At 43.2% G+C, this 19,787-nt stretch overlaps 1 protein-coding gene across 1 annotated transcript in view; it reads left to right on the top strand.

Annotated features, from left to right (window-relative positions):
- RCN1 (reticulocalbin 1) overlaps positions 1–19,329 on the top strand; it is a 240,320-nt gene extending 220,991 nt beyond the window's left edge. Inside the window, exons 5-6 of the mRNA XM_078680842.1 lie at positions 6,715–6,914; positions 18,285–19,329. Coding sequence (XP_078536968.1) covers positions 6,715–6,914; positions 18,285–18,392 — 308 coding nt within the window. The 3' untranslated portion in view covers positions 18,393–19,329. The remainder of the gene's footprint in view (positions 1–6,714; positions 6,915–18,284) is intronic.
- The last annotated feature ends 458 nt before the right edge of the window (positions 19,330–19,787 follow it).

Here is a 19,787-nt window from a genome sequence, read left to right on the forward strand (position 1 = left end):
TGGGTGGGTCGGGAGGAGTCAAGCTGGGTTACCCCCACGCATGCCTGGGTATTCAGGGTGTCCTCTACTCGGTCCTCAAGTGAGGTGTTGGGTGGGGCAGTGGGCTCTCCTCCTCCTGTTGCGACACGCTCCCTCAGCCTCTCTGCGATCCTCTCCTTGACCCGCCCTCTGAGGTCGTATCACCATTTTTTCAAATCATCCACAGAGCGCTGGGTCACTCCCACAGAATTAACTTTTGCGCGGATGCGCACCCAAATCCTCCTTTTGTCGGCCTCAGGCACCCTTCTTGAGTCCTTCCCAAAGAGGCGGTCGTGGTCCTTGCACACTCCCTGTATGAGATATTCAAGTTCTTGTTCCGAAAATTAAATTTTCCTTTTCCTTCCTGAGGAAGTTTCCCCTGCAGCTTCCTGTGACATGTTCTGCAGTGGGGTGTCTCCTGGTTTTCAGCTGGAGGTACTCTAGAGTGGAGCTCTGAGCAATGCTGCTTCCACTTCAGGCTCACAATGCAGAATGGGGGTGGAACCTGCCTACTTCCTGGTTGTGATGTCATCACTGTGCTCAAAATGTGACTACCCGTTTTTGCGATCTCGCAATTAGCGAGATCGCAATTTGCGATTTCGGTAATTGCGAGATCGCAATTTCAACAAGGGTATCGGCCAATTCTGCGAATTTTCAGCGATTTTCAGAAACTCTTTTTTCTCGCAATTTTTCTTGAATCCCATTCTGCGATTTCTAAATTGCGATTCGGTATTTCTCGCAATTTAGGAATCGCAGAATATGAGATTGATGAATCTGGGGGTTAGTTCAGATCATTAAGTGCCTTCGTTTTACATTTATAGTACCCTGCTTCAATCAGATTATTCATGAAATGAAGATAATTCCCTAGTTTGTTTTCTTTCCTTTAAAACACAGAAACTCTAACTACAGTCACAAGTACACCTGGTTAGTGCGCTATCTGGTTTTTCATCTGTATTGTTTGAGTTGCCTGCCTGTTTATTTGCTGTTTTCCAGTACGTTTAGCTTATTAAGGTGTTTGCTAGCATAATATAGAAAGAGCATCAACTGCTACAGCAGCAAGGTGATGGATGGAGTTCTTGAATTAATCTCAACCACATGCAATAACTCGGACCACATACTTGACACCTTCTCCTCATGGAACACCAGTCCAGCTCGAAATGCCAAGCCAGGTCCTCCCTAAAATGGAATGCAAGCAACCTTGGAAATGTTTCACCCTGATAAGTGCTCATCAGCCAGGTACAGCTTGATTCCAGTGGCGCGGTGAGCACGGGACACAAGTCGGGACATACCCATTGCACTTAAAGCGCCAACTGCATTAGCAACAAGGTGATGGATGGAATGCTTGAATTAATCTCAGCCACTGGCAATCGCTTGCGCCACATCCCAATCCATGGTTTTTCACCCACCATGCCTCCTCAGTTTTGACCCAGTCCTATACAAATTAGCCTTGACCCTGCTCCTCATGGGAACAGTCCAGCCGGAACTGCTAAGACAGGTCCTCCCTGAACAGAATACATGCAACCTAGGACTGGTTTCACCATGATAAGGACTCCTCAGTCCAGTATAGCTTGATTCCAGTGGCACAGTGAGCACAGGGCTCACATCTAGGCATACCCGTTGCGCGTAGGGCATCAACTGCAACAGCAACGAGGTTATGGATGGAATGCTTGAATTAATAATATATAGCAAATATCATTTTAGATGGAGCTACCATTTCAAAATTCTGCTATCTAGGTGTTTGATTGACGTCTTCACTGTGATTCGATTCCACGTAGAGCATTTGTGCCACCACATTCTACTTTTGCTTCAAGTGGAGTAAAGACCTCGTGCCATTATTTTTATTGACCCGAAAGGTACCTGTCATCCTAGCCATTATTCCTACTTATTGGGTTCTGCAATACGTTTGCCACATCACTCTAACATTGTGCTGGACATCTAATTAGCAGTACTGAATGGCAGATTTAAAAAACAGAGAACCTACACGCCAAGTTTGTTTCTTTGGTTTTGGAGAACATTAATCCTTTGTGTTTTTTGGCTTGATAGTGATTTTTTTTTTATTTATTTATTGCTTTTTGAAGAGTATAGTCCATGTTCACATACAACTACATATCCCGTAGGTAACAGTTGGCTCAATGAATATTCCAATGACAAACATAGGGATAATTATAGTATAGACTTTCCCTTGAAGATGGTTTCCAATTCAACATTTTTCAAAACCTTTAACTAGGCAATCCCCAAAAGTCCCCCCCACCCATACTAGGTCCACTCAACTCTGGGTCCGTCTATCCTAAAATCAGTCATGGGTTTCCTCTTGTCTCCCCTCCTGACTGTGGGTCACAGCCCTAGTGTGGTGTTCTTCGACTGGTGATGCCCGTGTGGAATTTGGGTCATGGTCCTCTATCTCTTGTAGCTTCATCCCCCACGCCAGCAACACTTCGGGAAGTTTAGCATCTCTTCTAGTGCTACGCATATGCCCCTCCTCAGCCAATGCCCACTCTCTCAAATCTGTTTTCCAGTTAGCTAGCAGCGGCCCCCGTTGAGTTAACCAGTGGATCGCTATGCGTCTCCTAGCTATTATGAGCCTCAAAACCATGAACCGCCTGCTCGTCTTGCGTTTGGGGTCACGGAGAATTAAACCTAGGAGACAGGTACGCACATCCAAGGCAATTGTCCACCCCGTTATTCTATTCAATTCCTCCAGGACCGCCGTCCAGTATATCTGAATTGTTGGACAAGTCCATACCATATGCGTAAAATCCGCCTGAGCATATTAACATCTAGGGCACTTTGGATCTCTAGAGCCATCAATAGCGTGCAGCCGCCTAGGTGAAAGGTAGGTCATATGTACTATATTTATACGGTATCTGCTCTAATCTATTACATACCAACACCTTGCGTACGCTTTCATGAATTTTCTCCCAGTCTCCTGGCGTAATCTCCTGTGGACCCACCAGCTGTCATTTCTCCTCTACTTTGATGGGCGGACACTTTTTATCATCCCTTAGCGCCCCCTATAGGTGGGTTGCAAGCTTCCACCCTCCAGCCATGGCAATCATAGTGACTAGGGTGTGGGTGTGCCCTGGAGCCTCTAGAAACGTAGGCCATAATTGCCGAGCCGTTGCCGCTGTTTTGACATATTGCAAAAATTGCCCTAGTCCCAATTCAAAGGTATCCACGCTTCCTGATAAGTAAAGAATCTGTTTTCCGGGTAGAGGTCAGATAGCATTAGGCAATCCCCTATTTTCCACTTGTCAGTTGACATGACCAGGTCTATTTGAGCGAAGGGTGGCATAAGCCAGAAGTCGGCCTCTGGGGCATAAGGCCATTCCCGAACAAGCCTCCTGACCACTCGGTTCCTTATTGCAGCTAATAGTCTAACCAATGGAGGACATTGTTGCCGTTGCCTCCCTGTAGTCCAAAGGAGTGCTCCTAAATGTCGGTCTCCATATGTGTCAGCAAGTAGTGACCTTTCCCAGGAAGGGTCCGTGTCTAACCAGGCTATGGCATGCTGCAATTGTGACTCAAAATAATAGAGCTTTAAGTCTGGGATTTCCAAACCTCCCCTGCCCCACTTGCACCTCATGACTTCTAGGCTGACCCGACAGCGTTTCCCATTCCATAATAAGTTTGTGAGCAGTACGTCTAATTGTTTAAATATCTGATGCAGGAGTTCAAAGAAGGAGCTCTGCATTGTGAAGAGACGTCTAGGCAGAACTACCATTTTTATTATGGCATCTTCCCCATTATTGAGAGTTTGAGTGTGTCCCAGAAGGTGATGCTGCCCCGAAGACCCCTGAGTATCCTCCCCATATTATGCTCGTAAAAGGTGTCTTTATCTCTGCTTATCCATATTCCAAGATAGCGTAGTGAGTCCGGTACCCACGGGATCCGAAGCTAAGGAAGCTGGACTCTGCCCCTCACGTTCTCCGACACAATCGCATAGAGTTGTGATTTTAATTTATTAATGCAGAGTCCGGAGGTCCTGGAAAACTGATTTAAAGCCGCAAGCAGCATTGGTATTGATTGGGTCGGTCAGCGTAAGTACACCAATGCATCATCGGCATACAGTGATACAATATGTTCTGTATGACCCACTATAATGCCCTGCCGCTGGAGCACCTTACGAAGATGACTTACCAATGGCTCCATTGCCAAGGCAAACAACAAGGGGAGAGCAGACACCCCTGTCGCATCTCTCTGTCTATTGTCATGGCATCCGAGACGTACCGACCCGTGCAAACCCTTGCCACAGGCTGGGCATAGAGCAGCCTCATCCAGTGCACGAACCCTTCACCTATCCCCATTTTTATAAGCACCTGCCATAAGTATACCCATCGGATCAAGTCCAACGCTTGTTCGATATCCAGAAAGGCCAAGGTACTCTGTTGGGCACTTCCCCCCAGTGATTCCATGACATGTGCGAGACGGCGGATGTTCCTTAATGCATTCCTACCTGGCATAAAGCTGGACTGGTCATCATGCACCAGCTGTGTGAGGAACGGAAGCAGTCTACTTGCCAGTACTTGGCTAATAATTTTAAGATCTATGTTCAACATAGAAATAGGCCTATAGGAACTGGGGCGCAGTTTGGGGATCATCACAATCAGCGCTTCACGCATGGAGGCTGGCAATATATCGTTCTCGCCGGCCTCCATAGTAAGTTGCTAGATCTTAGGGATCAAGACCCTCCCATATTCTTTATAGAGTTCAGCCACTAGGCCATCCATACCAGGGGATCTAGTGGGCTTCATAGGGATGTTATTTCATACAGATTAAGGAACTAATGCAGACAATGAACACTGAATATCTATGAGGAGAGCTAATATAACTGGATAGGCTTTCTGCATTGCTGTTACTTTACAAAGAAAGATAAGGGAACTGCTCAGTTAAAACTTGTGATTCCATGTGTATTTTGTTGATATTTTACCAAAGGTACTACCAGCCTTAATGCTGAACCAGGCAATCTTCTGAGCCCTAGTTTAGATATGGAAAGAACCTCACCTTTCAAGCTGGATCTGAAAGAGGTCATCCGTTCCTCCTGAATGCTTCTTGTGTGCTACGGTGCCCTGATCAGTGCACACAGGCCTGTGAGTCCTCTACTGCATGTTGCTGTGCTCTTTAATATAATTCATTCCTGGAGTACCCTTTCCAGATGGTATTCCTGCACTGCGTATCGTATGGGTCAAGACAGCCACAGTTACTTCCCAGGCAGCCACTTCAGGTACGCTACGTCTTCAGTAAGAAGGTTAAAGAGAGAGGAGCAACCCGATCATCTAAAAAAAAAAAACATAGGCAATAACTATTTAAAACAACAATATCTCAATGATGCTAAATGTGTGAGAGGTTAGAGTAATTGCTGTACATTGAATCAATTGAACAGTCAGTAAATATACAAATTCAAAGCGATAGAAATAAATAATAAAAGGCCCAAACATTAGAACGGTTTTGCAACCTAACTGTTGTATTACAAATACAGCATGAGTCACCTTATAAGTTATATGTGCAGAGTATATAGCGCCAAGAAGCTACAATGTATGTTACACTTTATAAGTATGTTCCATTGACCATAGAATGTACTCCGAGTGAAAGGTGAATACACAGTGCAAACTGGTCCAAGAAATTAAAGACATTACTGTTTATCATATTGAATGAATCACTTCAGTTGTATGCGACACCATAGTCTCTTTTTGGTATACGAGAAGTCATGCACGTCTGTGTATCTAATAACTGTTCCGTATTTGTGCTTAGCATGTAAATAAATTAGTGAAAATTGAAAAACTTTTATGAACACCTTTCTCTTCACTCTCCCCAATGCACTTGAAAATATTATGAGGGTGCTTTGCAAAGGCATTTCAGTGTGTTCACTAGAAACACAGCTTATTTTAAAGAACAATGGTCCCTATTTTGGAAGGAAAAATAGAGAAACACAATAATCATACGCTTAAATGTATCGTATGTCTTTTGTCCAGCCGGGCAAGAATTTATTTTCATGTAGGTTCAATTAATTGTGATTCAAAACCTTAAATAACAAGTGGCCACAGCCGTGACCCACAGAACACAAGACAAACCAACGAAAAACAGAATGGCCAAAGGCAGGGTATAAAATATGTCTGTATGTTTGTAATCACTTATGACAGACTTAGATAACCAGTTACACACCATTGATCATTACAATATTATAAAATCATATTGCATATGGTGTTTTTAGTGTCGACGACGTTTCGATGCTATTCACAACAGTATAAAGCATCATCTTCAGGACAAAAGATAAATCATTGTTGTCTTAAACTTAATCACATGTATAGCCTATATCGCATTAGTTTGGAGGAGCAGGTAGATGTACCGGTAATGGAACGCACATTAGGATCCATAAATAGCGGCGGCAGTCATTAGATCATTATTAGGCCATCGGCCTTCCTCGAAAAGTTTAATTTCGCTGGGGGTAGCGTAACTAGTTAGCATGGAGGAGTCTCGTTCGTTATCAGAATTAACCAGACAAATCGTTCCACCAACTAAGAACGGCCATGCACCACCACCCACAGAATCGAGAAAGAGCTATCAATCTGTCAATCCTTTCCGTGTCCGGGCCGGGTGAGAAACCAGCAGCACAATACCCAAGTTCTGACCCTTCACCTACAGTTCTATATACAATTGACAGATGTGGGCTAATTTCCCCTTCCTCTCTTTCTTCCACAGCGGACATGTTTGCCCATGAGGAAGGTGGACCAGAACCTGATTGGGTAGCGAGTGAACGTGAGCAGTTTTCTGATTTCCGAGATCTAAATAAAGATGGAAAGATGGATAAAGATGAGATCCGGCACTGGATTCTTCCTCAAGACTATGATCATGCGCAAGCTGAAGCCAGGCATCTGGTGTATGAATCTGACCAAGACAAGGTGAAGACCTGATCTCATGTCTCAAAATCCAGGTTTTTATGATTATTAATGTGTTTTGCTTTTCAAGAAAATTGATATTTATTTTTTAAAGGTTTCATTTCAATTTTCTTTGTTAAAAATTAGATAGTATTGATTCACAACGTTTTCTCTGTAAGATAAGTGAGGCTTACTGAAGATACGGATTTCCATGTGTCACAACTGCTTATGGAGCAAAGTTTTATATATGTTGCCCTGCTTGGTAGCTGTGTTTGAACTTTTACAGTATGATGTGCAATATAAGGTATGACTTGGTCAACTTGAGCTTATTGCCCACACCCCTGTGCCACAACGGCTATTAATTACTGTAAGAAATAGGAGCATTAGTGGTGGGGGTTAAGGACCCACCTCAAATACTAATCACAATGCTTGTCAGGGTGAACTATTAAAGTCATTAAAGAAACCTGTACTAAACTCTCTGGTAGTTTGGAAAGAGCAGTCAGCGTATCTTGGTGGCATTATGTAATGTATTTATACAGCACTCAGTCAGTCAGAAATATGTTTATTTAGACCTTAGGTCTTTAAACAACATAAAAACATGGTGCACTAAATAAATGTTTAAAAATCATTACATTACAAATCTTTAACAACACCATTGTAATGGTCTGATTTCCACCTACTTCTTTTCAGTTTACACAGTGCTTCATATATAATTCATAGACATACCTATAAATAAACATAATATTCCAAAATCGATCAAATTCTATTCTAAAGATTGTATTTCTAAAGATTAAAAAATTAAGATCAAAACCATCCTAACTTCTTGCCTTTCTTTCAACCATCCAATTCTTTTTCCAAGAAAGACCTTTTTACGGCCTTCATCTACTTTGCAATAGCTATTGTTATCTCAAGGTTCGGCATATCAAAAAGAAGTTCAATCTCTTGGGAATGCAAAGCGACACCGTATTTTAAAAAGATGGGGCGTAAAAACAATTTCTGCAATGGTAGAAAATGTTGACAGTCCATTATAATATGTAAATTATCACATTTTGTACCCAGCCTACATGAGCATTTGCCATTCGGTCGTAGCATTACTGATTTTATTCTCCCATTTGATACACAATGATTAATGCCTATTCTATATCTTAGAACTTCAGCTCTGAGGCATTGGTTGGGTATTATGTCCAGATAGGGGTACCAGATTTCTTTCTCTCAACTGTTCATCATATATTTCACAGATTCTTTCTTTCTCAGGTACCCCATATCTTCCAGCATAGATTCTTCCTTCCCTAATGTTCTAAGTTCACAGTCCGTAGCTTCTAATAGAATAGAAGAGTCTGCTCATTAGTTCTCACTTTTAGAGTTTCACAGACAGCAGTTTCTTTCTGCCCTCTTTGGCCCTTTTAGGTCACTAAGCTGGGACTCATTCTTACACCATTGTGACACTTTTATGTCTTCTCCTCTAACCAATCTTTCCCAGAATCTTAAAAGGGCCAATTGCACCTGTACATTCCACGATGTCATACCCAGCTCCAATCTAATTGCCTGGATCATAAATGATCCCGGTAATGACATTAGAGGTTTTATACATTTCTCTTCCTCAATATCCCAACTGGTTTTACCACTTAAGCACAGAACTTCTGTTCCATATTGTAATTGCGGGGGTATCATTGCATTATACGCTTTCAACAATGGTCTGTGGGACATATCCCCATAGATGCTGATTAATGTTTTCAGCCCATACACCAATGTGAGAGCTTTAGCTTTCTGTGCCTCCAAATGCATGTCCCATTTTAGAGACTTGCCAAACCAGACACCGAGATATTTATACTTGTTCACATTTTCCAGTTTGGTTGGGCCCAGGCACAAATTAAACCTCTGGTCTCTCTTTCCAAAATGCTGAATTTTGGTTTTATCCATATTTAAAGTTAATTGTTTAGCCGCACAGTATTCACTAAAAGCATTTAAGTTCCTCTGTAGGCCCATCTCTGTCTGGTTGAGAATTACTAAATTATTGGCATTCAGAAGGCAGGAAAGTTGTTTCCCCTTCATTTTTCAGTTAGCACTTCTATCCACCACCAAGATAGTTGGCAAATCAGCCACGAACATGGCGAAGAGTAGGGAGGCAATACATAGCCCTGCCTTAGACCATTATTAATCATTATTTTCGGTGTCAGGGCCCCCGCCATATCCTTAATGACTTAGGTCCATTTCTTGCTATCTAACTCCTTGATTACAACCAGGAGCCCTTCTGGAATATCATGTTTCCTTAGGGTCTCCCAGAGGCATCTCCTGTCAACCAGATCGAATGCCACGCGGAATTCTACAAAGCATCAGCACATCTTTCCTTGCTGCTCCAAAGTCTTCCGCGCCATAGCCCATAGGGCAAAACAGTGGTCAACCATAGAGTGTTCCTACTTAAAACCCTCCTTGTTCCACTGGCACGATCAACCGCTGTTCCACCCAATCTTTCAGGCTGCCCAGGATTATTTTGGCGAAGACTTTTATTTCCTAATGTCCAGCAGGTTGATCAATCTGTAATTCTTCGGGGCTTTCCTATCTCCCTTCTTGTGGATTGGTTTAATTACTGCTCCCCCTCCACTTATTGGGGATTTGGCCAGAATCCTATATGGCCAAAAACATATAGGATAGGAATGTCGCCCACCAATTTAACTGAGTTTTTATTATAATGGCCGAGAGGTTGTCTGGTCCCTTTGGACGGGTTAAAGTTAAGTTTCTTATAGTGTCTTTTACCTTTTCTACTGTTAAAAGAGTTTTTAAGTGTTCCACAGCCCCTCCCCAGTGTTAAGTATTGCCTCCAGCAGAAATTAAACTTGTCCCTTACAGTTTGCCTAGGCACTCTTCCCATGCTGATTCTTCCACTACACAGTCAAAGCCTTCGGGGACTGTCCAGATGCTTCCTGTATCAGTTTCCAGAACTTACGTATGTTTTTTGCTTCAATTGATTCCAGCAAATTAGCCCAACATTTCTCTTTAAAAACCCTCTTCTGATTTGTAACCAACGTTATATATTCTTTTCTCATTATAATCAGTTTTACTGTCTTCCCTGGTTATACTTTATTCTTAACCTTCTTTCTTCTCTCCTTATTAATCTTTTCTTAGTCGTACGTTCCCAATTAAACCAACTTAATTGTCTTCCTTGCGTTGTATGCTTTGTAATTCTACTCTAAGGCATTGTATGACTTCTTCCAATTTTTCCTCAAACAAAGCCACTTTCTGAACCTTTGCGTTTTCCATATTTAGTTTCTGTTGAAAGCTAGCTACCTTTTAGATGTATACATCTGTCAATCTGGTTGTCGGGCATTTGGGGTACTCTAATTGATGGGGATGTACTATTTCACAGTGGCTTATCGACCCCCTAGCTTTATGATCTCTGCCTTCACTCTGCGTTACCTAGAACCCTTTTAATAGAGCGAAATTCCAAGCGTGAATAAACACATAGTCAATTGGGCAGAGTTGGGTACCTATCTTGAAGGTCTGTTTGTCCGGGCAGTCAGTTTCCATCCCACCATTTAAGCAGAACAACCCCTTTAACCCCAAGTAGTTACCTAGCGTTACATCTTGTCTAGAAGAGGTGCAATTTGGGAAGACAGGTGGCACTATGTTATATGAGTCCAAAAGTTCTTTAAACCAGGAATCTTGTTTTTTGGGGTTCAATTTATGATTAAAATCTCCCATAACAATGATCATGTCATTCTCAAATTTTTCACACAATATGTCCATATCTTCTTTGAAATGCCCCTATCTTCTTTGAAATGCCCCATTTCCAACTCATACTCCTCGTCGGAGCCCCATTGTATGTAAACATTCACAATTACCAGGTGTTCAAACTTCCTTTCTATGACCAGTAGGGATACCTTACAGACTAACAACCATTTGCATATTACCTTTACTGACGTCACCTTTTTTTGCAATCCTAGTTGTGGTGAGTGTCATAATCCCCCCGGCAGGATGACCAACCTTTTTTCCTCAAAGGCCTATGCAGATGGGCAAAGCCCTCAATAACAGGGGCATTCTTGCATACCCATGTTTCCTGTAAGGAAATTATATCTGCACCCTTGGCTAGATGTTTTATACTTTCGACTTTTGTCTCACCTCCTAGCCCATTTACATTCCATGATATAAATCTCAAGCTATGCGACACCCCAATTCCCTAATCAATATCACCAAGATGATCAAAATCGTTCTGATTCCACTGGAGCGAGCTTAGCAAACTATCTTCTGGAATCCATTTACTCCAGGGTTTACTAAACTCATGATTCTCAACAGCTATTTTTGTTTTCTCTTTCCCTTCCTTCCCCTACTATCAGCCTTACCTGTCTTTTCCCTCATCCTGCAAGACATTTCAAAAAGGGCCTGTCTTTTTGGACGACCCAGTTCCCCATGTGGTATTATTCTTATCCCCTCTTTCACTACCTCTTTTACGACTTTTAAGATGGCTCCTTTTACCAGCCCTGAGTATACTAACACCTTGGTAATTTCTTTCCCTTTGTTATTATAGCTAAATCCTACCTGTCTCAGATCCTTAGTACCAATTTGTCTCTAACTTGGACATTTTGAGAAGGAGAATTAAAGCTGGGATCGATTTAGGGGTATAACCTTCCTTATTTTTTTCCTCCCCTTCACTATTTCAGCTGGTTCAAAATGTAACCACAAATTATCCCTATTTTCTGCTGCTATGTTGCCACTAATCTCTCCTTCCTGCAAATTCCTCTTCCTAAATAATGTTCTTGATAATCTCCCACCTTCAGCTAAATCTCTGTTATTATCCTTTTGCCACCCTTGGGGTTTCACACTGATTAGAAAATTAGTCCTCCCTCCTAATCTTTGGAGATATTTTTCATTGGACCTTTCTTTCTCCCACTTCCACATTCGCCACCCTTGGAGTGTTCTTAGATTCCTCCCTTATCCTAGTACTCCCTAGTGTGGTTCTACACTCTTGAGGGGTTACTCCTTCTATACCCCCTTTACCCCTTCTTTCTGTGAACCTCCTTTACCCCTTCCTTTCATCACAACCTTTGGCTTCCTCTTTTGTAGCACCAATCTTGATGTATTTCTTGGTGGGTAATAGCGCCTATACCTTGAGTTGAGATTCCGGTAAAACAAAGCGATGCGTCAGTTCCTTTCTCCCAGGGGAGGTAATGCATCGCTTCCATACTGCCAGGAAAGATGATGCATTGGTTCCTTACTGCCATGCAGGGGAGGTGATGCGTTGGTTCTCTACTGGAAGGGGAGGTGATGCGCCAATCTCCGAACACACGGCCTCTGTTCCTTACTGCTGGGCAACGTTGATGAAGGCAAAGTACGATGCGCCAAAAATCCTGATGCGCTGTGTCGATGCGGCGGCGAAGCAGGACTTGCGTCAATTTTACAGCTGTGAAACAGGCAATGTGTAGATTCTTCAGCCACAAAGCAGGGGCTGCATCAGAGTCAAAGCGGGTGCCATGGACGTCGGTGACACGGTGCTCGGGCAGTGGTGATTTGTTAGCCGTACAGCGATTAAAAAATGGGCACTGAGAGTCAGTATGTGGATTAGCTCACCAGGTTACACTTCCAAGTGACCAGGAACTGGATTGGACACCACTAGACACATCAGGGCTCTCAGCAAAAGAGTACAGGCACTTGTAGGTGAAGTCTTTGATGGCCCTAAGACTTCTTAACAGGAAGCAAGCATGCACAGACCCTTGGAGACCTTGGAAGCAGGATTCCGATAGCAAAGTGCTTCCTTTCACTACAGGGACAGAAGCAGCTGGCCAGCACAATGCAACAGGTAGAGCGGCGGTCCCTCCTACAGCACCCAGATCTTCTTCCTGGCAGAATATCCTTCAGCCCTGAAATTTTCTGATTTTGGGGTGTCGGATGTCCAATACTTATATCCCTTTCGGCCTTTGAAGTAGGAAAACTTCGAAGGAAAGTCTTTGTTGTGCACAAGACCCTTCCTTTCCCTGACCAGCCTCCGGACACACTGCAGGGGAGTGGAGACAGCTTTCTGTGAGGACAGGCACAGCCCTATTCAAATGTCAGTGACAACTTCTCCCACCACTCTGGCTCAGGAAGGCCCAACAGCCTAGTGAAGGTCCATCAGGCTATGCAAGGCACACCTCAGCTTGCTTTGTGTGAGTGTCTAGAATGAATGCACAAGAGCCCAACCGTCAGCCAGCCCAAACGCGGAGGCCACAGACCGGCAGAGTCACAGAATTGTTAAGCAAGAAAATGCCTACTTTCTAAAAGTGGCATTTTCAAACATGCAATTTAAAAACCAACTTCACCAAAAGATGTACTTTTAAATTGTGAGTTCAGAGACCCCAAACTCCCAAATCTCTATCTGCTCCCAAATCTCTTATCTGCCCCCAATGGGAAATTACACTTCAAAGATATTTCAAGGCAATCCCCATGTTACCCTATGGGAGAGATAATCCTTGCAAGAGTGAAAAACGAAATTAGCAGTATTTCACTATCGGGTCATGTAAAACACAACAGTGCATGTCCTACCTTTAAAATACAATGCACCCTTCCAATAAGGCTGCCTTGGCCTAACTTGGGGTGACTTGCATGTAGTAAAAGGGAAGGTTTGGGCCTGGGTCGTGGGTGCACTTGCCAGGTTGAATTGGCAGTTCAAAACTGCGCTCACATACACAGCAGTGGCAGGTCTGAGATATGTTTACAGGGCTAATCTTGTGGGTTGCGCAATCAGTGCTACTTGCCCACCATTAGCATTTGATTTACAGGCCCTGGGCACACCTTGTGAACTTTACTAGGGACTTACCAGGAAATCATTTACGCCCAACATGGATAAACCAATCACCAATACAGTTTACACAGGGAGCACTTATACTTTAGCACTAGCCAGTGGTCCTAAAATGAGCAAAAATCGAAATGCTGTATGCAATCAAAAAACAGGAAGTCAGAAGCAAAAAGACAGGGATCTTGCCAAAGATGCCAGGTCTAACAGCAACCCTCTCCTGACCCGCCCTATCGGCACAGCGTTTGGACCTCCAAACAGGCCCTAACTGACATTCTCTGGGCCGCACACAGCCTAATAGGCCCTATAGGTGGCCTGGGCTGGACCCTCTGGACGTGTTGGCTGCTGCGGGGACTGCTGTGCCCCAGCGGCAGGTGGTTCCTTGGGGGAGGCGACATCATGGGCCAGGAGCAGGGTACCCTGGGGATTATACAGACTCCTTACTTCTTTTATCCTCCCTTCTTGACAAGGGGGCCTGGCCCTCATAGTGTGGGAGGGATCAATGCCTGCTTGCAGATTAATTCCAGGCACAGGGGCCTGACACTCTACCTGGTTAATGGATGGGAAGGTTCATGGAAGAGAGGACCCTTGACTGAAAGCTGCCCTACGATGGCTCATCAGCTGCTTGTGCTATCCATTGCAGCCTCTGGGGTAAGCAGGCTGGTTGTTGACATGATCTGGATAACCTGTAGTCTACTGTATTGCCTACCCTTCACCACAAAGGTTGAAGCACTGCCGGGGACCGCCAGCTGTTCGTGCTGCCCACTGCACACTCCAGGGAAAGCGGGCTGGTAGAAGACCTAGTCTCTGCGACCATTGGCCACCTGCGTTGCCCACCCCTTACTGCAGGACTTTGGACCCTACCCCCCAGTGATCTCCTCCGGAGCTCAGTACCAGATAGGGGGCTGGCACCAACACAAAGCTTACATGGCAGACCCTGACATACTACGCCAGCATGGGACAAGATAAATCCTCTGCGGCTCAGACTCAACCTACCATTGCCAAATATAAAACCTCAGCGCGAGGGATGACCCTGAACGGACCATGAACCCCCACAGCCTAGAGCCCCCACCAACATGATCGCCGTCCTCACCACAATCCAGGCCTCCTGAGCAGCTGTGGAAGCCAAAGTGGGTGAGGTAGGGGTGGATGTAGCACTTCTTCAGCAAGATCTCCACAACATGAGAGCAAGAAAGTCCACACCAGAGTGTTGGATATCTACTTAAGAGGATGATGTAGCATACTTAAAGCTACTATTGCGAAAACTCTTTCAGCCATGGCCACTCTGAAACAGCAAGCAGAGGATGCTAAAAATAGGTCGCAATGGAATAACCTCTGTTTAATGCAGTTTGATTGAAAGCCCAGCTGCCACAACATTCCTGAAATCTTGGGTACTTTCACAATGGTTTGGTCTGGAGTGAGCCCACCGATCCCTGACCCCACATTCCACCCCCCCCACCAGGGTTCATCCCCCCTCACTCCCAATGATAGCTCAGCTGCTCAATTATCGTGACAGAGGCACTATCCTTCAAGAAGATAGAGTTGCAGGCCCGTTGAGATACCAATCCAAACACATTATGATATTCTCTGATTACTCTTGTAGTAAGTTCCTTTTAGGGCCCACTTGGTTCTCACTTATTTTAGCCTAACTGTATGTTTTAGACTGCTTTTTGCCCTGCACAGCCACACATAACATGTTTATTTTGTGCCATGATAGAATTTTAGAAATACGCTGTACATGTTATTATTATTCAGTTCTTCTTCTTGATATTCAGTCGAACAACGTGGTACACTGCTATGATAGGGCAGCAGAATCTAATCTTTAGACACAACCCAAAGGAAAAGCTGTTGTTTTACAAGACAGCACTTGTTATCATATAAACCAAGACTTGCCCTTTGGAACACATAGAGGAGGATTCTTGCAGAAGGACAGGTCATGGATTGAGTGACCCAGCCTTGTGTAAACTGAGTTCACACTTACAATCGGACCACCTAACTACAAAATACCAGGTATGGGGTCCGGTGCTAATCCCAGAGATCACTGATATATCCTTGTGCTCACATTGTGAGGGTAGGCTTACCCAGGTATATCATTCACCATGATAGTGCTTTTCATTGTATACAGTTTGCTAGTAATGTTGATTACTTTGCTCAGTAGTATATGTTTTCTAATTGAAGCACAGTTGCTTCGTAATAGAGGACAATAGTTTCAATACATATTGTAAACTTTCCTTGTGTTTTCTTTTGTTTATTATGGACAGGCATAAGTGGGAAAACAAAAGGTGATGATCTGTTTCCATGGTTCTCCTGGGGACTAGAGAGTTGTCTTCTAGGTTGCCAATTCACCTGTTAACCTGGGAAGATTAGGAGGGCAGGTAATGCACTATGAGCTAGTCGGATTTGGGCCCACAGGTGCTGATATGGTATGGTGAATCAGTCCCTCAATTCTGACATCCTGTGATCCCAGGAACAATTCTGTTTCCAAACAGACTCCCTGCAACACTCTCAGGCCACTCAGAAACAGAGGAAGTCTTTCAATGGAGTAAAACAAAAACATTGAGCCGTGAACATCCAGTATATGCTAATGTATCCTACACGACTAAAAGTGATCTTTCAGGAACCTGCCTACTTCTTCAAAACTCTGGACGAACCCTGGAAATGGGCAATAGAGCAGAAGGTTCTGAAAAGACTGCATACCCAGAAACAGTAATTACCAAGAACAAAGACCCCTGAACTCTTGCCGCGGGCGGGTACTGGATGCCAGATGTGTCCCTGGACAGGCTGTGCTCGGTCCCATTGACCTTCAGCCTCTTTAGACTCAGATGCAAATGTGGGTGGGTGTACACAGGAGACCCTAAAGTACGGGTGCTCCCCCGCCTCCTGGGAAACAATCATGGACCCAAACGTTGACTGGGCAGACAGTACCTAGATAAGCTCTCCTGCTGCCTGCTAACTCTTCAGTCTCTGGCAGTCACAAATCATCATAATCCATCATTGAAGAGGTCCATCTCATATATCCGACAAACTTTAGACTTGTTTTGATTTTGTTATGGGGATCTTTAGGGTGACAGATAATACATGGGGGGAGGTATGGCTTTGGGGAAGTTGGGAGGGTGGGACTGTTGTTCTCTGTTTACTTTTGTTATGTAGCACGTGCATGGCTACACCCACACTTACTGTTCACCCAGAAGCGATACAGCTGCACTTTCGGTTGCCTTGCAAAGACCTCCAATGGATCTTTGGATCCATGCTGCATTCAGTTATCTACTTAAACTTGCGATCACATTTAACCATAGAATGACACCTCAGATTATGGTCTGGAATATTAACGCCCTTCACACCCGTATTAAGAGGACAGCTGTCTCAAAATATGCTATGCAACTGCAACCGTAGATCCTTTTCCCCTTCCTTAAATGATATGGTTACATTCAGGTGTACCATGTCAGGTTCACCCATGGCTCCAGAGTAATGGTGATGCTCCTCCATAAGACCCTAGCCCTGATGGTAATTAACATATTTGCGTACCTCGAGGGCAGGTACATGGTGGTTGGGGGCTTCCGTTAAGGTAAGACTTACAACTTCCTGAGTGCATATGTCCTGCCCCACCTGCAAACCTCAAACCTAGATGCACGAACAAATGTTTTTGCAGAGATGCCCCCTGATATTACCTTGGCGGGAGGAAATTTCAACGCCATCCCTCTGGTCACCCCATGACAGACACACTGACCAAATCCAAACAGCTCACGGAATGGATGGATGCCATGGGTCTTTGTGATAGCTGGAGATCTTGGTTCCCACACTCTTTGGAATATACTCACACATCAGCCTCCTACTAGACACATTTGCACATACACCTTATATTGCTCCCTGCATCTGACGTGTTAAAAATTACCGCAGCAGATGGCCACAAATTAAGTTCAATTAATTTGTACTTTGACCATGCTCCACTAAAGGAATGGAACTGATGCAATGGCCTGTGATGTACAATTAAACAGCTGCATTGAAGAGTGAAGATGGAGTGAACCAATGATAAGTAAGAGTGGCCTCCTACCCCTTTACTGTATACAGTACCCCTAGAAACAAACAGCGCATGCGTGCTGTTAGCCAAGACCTAAATATAACTCCATTTGGTAAGTGGTAAAGGGTGATACTGGGGAGGTTTTTCCAGATATAATTTTTGGGCCGTATATTAACTTTCTTTGTGGAGATATATCTGTTGTTGCAAAAGTCATCTTTTCTGCATATTGTACTGATTATTATGTAATCTTCCACATGATAACAATAATGATGCAACGGGTTACTGTTTTGAAGAGGGTCTAGACTGAGAAATGCTAATAAGATAGCTGAAAAATAGCAGGGCTCCGATACATTTTTACTGTGGATGGAGTCTTAGAATCATAGCGGTACATTTGTAATCAGAGCTACAAAAGTCATGCTTAGATGAAAATTCAAAAAGAATTAAACATCTCCTCTAGAGAATTCACCGTTTTTTGTAGGAAGGTGAGACGGTTGATTTTAATTTGTAGTGAGGTTTGTGATTGGTACTTCTAATCTATGCCCTGCATGTTAATTGCATTTTTTAATTCCAGGATGCCAATGGCCGTTGCTAACGTTAAATTTTTTCTGTTTAGGATCAACGACTAAGCAGAGACGAAATATTAGAAAACTCTAATATGTTTGTGGGAAGCCAGGCTACAAACTATGGAGAAGACCTTACAAGAAATCACGATGAACTTTGATGTTTTTTGCAGTGCACTAGGCCAAAGACCGTCCTTTAGTTTTCCTACTCACTCAAAGTTCCTTGGATCTGCATTCTGCACCAGTCAAATGCATTTTACTTATACACCGCACAATACCTCAGGCACGGGAAGCCGGATTCCATCATACTCACATCTTTTTGACAAATATGCTTGTGTAGTACTTCGAGATATGCCAGAAGCAAAACATCATCTTTTAGAACTGTGAAAGGTTATTTAATGTTCTTAAAAAGTCAAATTTGTACAATGTTTTTTATCAACTACGTGAACACAGAGGAATGAGTGTGTGTGTGTGGTTGTACATGTGTGTGTGTGAATTTTAGGTAGATATGTTGTCTTAATCTTTGCTGTAGATAGTTTGTCCTTAAAAACACACTTTCAGCATGTGTATTTTCTGTACTGTATATTATGTGCTACATGAACAATTATTAAATGGGAGACATAGTTTACAGACTTTGTCTGCTGTTATATGGAAATAAAAACGTTGTTTTGATAGACTTATTAAATAATACATGTTTAATGTGCACTATGTTGTTTAAGTTGCATAGAAAGGTGAGCAGTAGATCTTACTATGAACAGAAGATTTCGATCCTTTGTTTAAAAAAACTTTGTTCATTAGCATTTTACATTTTATTACTTTTTCTCCAAGGAGTTTCTACCTTCTATGTACCGAAACATTCTATATACAAAATACCTTTCTAGAAGGTTACAAAGCCCACTCAGGTTTTACATTTCACCGTAGAAATCAACAGATATTCTAAGCTTTTATTCTCACTTGATTGTGATAAAATAGGATGAAGACTGTATTTTTCATGAAGCCATAGATAAAAGTCGATAGAGGTTCACCAACTTACCTTTTAATAAAAAGAAATCTGTGCATTTTTGAGAGAATAAAACTGGAACACAGCACTCACTCTAATTAAAAGTTGTCCTTCTTTCTTTGAAGCCAACACTAGTGTAGGTTTTCCCAAAATGTAGGCAGTGTTTGGAAAGCCCCCATGAATGGAAAAGACTGTTCCAGATTAACATAACTATAAAGGCAAGCCTAGAAGGTCCACCAGAGTCTCGAGAAGAGTGTTATGAAATTGGTGCATAGCATTCTACTAATATTGCATCCTAAGCAAAGACACAAGACAATACAATTGGACCTGGGTGGTAAACTTAATCTAAAATTAGGAGGAAGTTAAGATTTAAGATGCCCATAACTAGTATCTAGGTAGCAGCATTGAAATTGGGGGATGGATCATCATTCTGACCTGAAGGTTTTTCAGATGGGCTTTAATTGTAGCAGGAGACTGCTGGGTGACAAATTAGTCCATTTGAGGGAATTGGTGTGCCAGCCACAAAGGTGACCTTTCGAGACAAAGGCAACGTTTC

Source organism: Lissotriton helveticus, chromosome 3_1 (assembly GCF_964261635.1).
Source record: "Lissotriton helveticus chromosome 3_1, aLisHel1.1, whole genome shotgun sequence".
NCBI classification, from domain to species: Eukaryota; Metazoa; Chordata; class Amphibia; order Caudata; family Salamandridae; genus Lissotriton; species Lissotriton helveticus.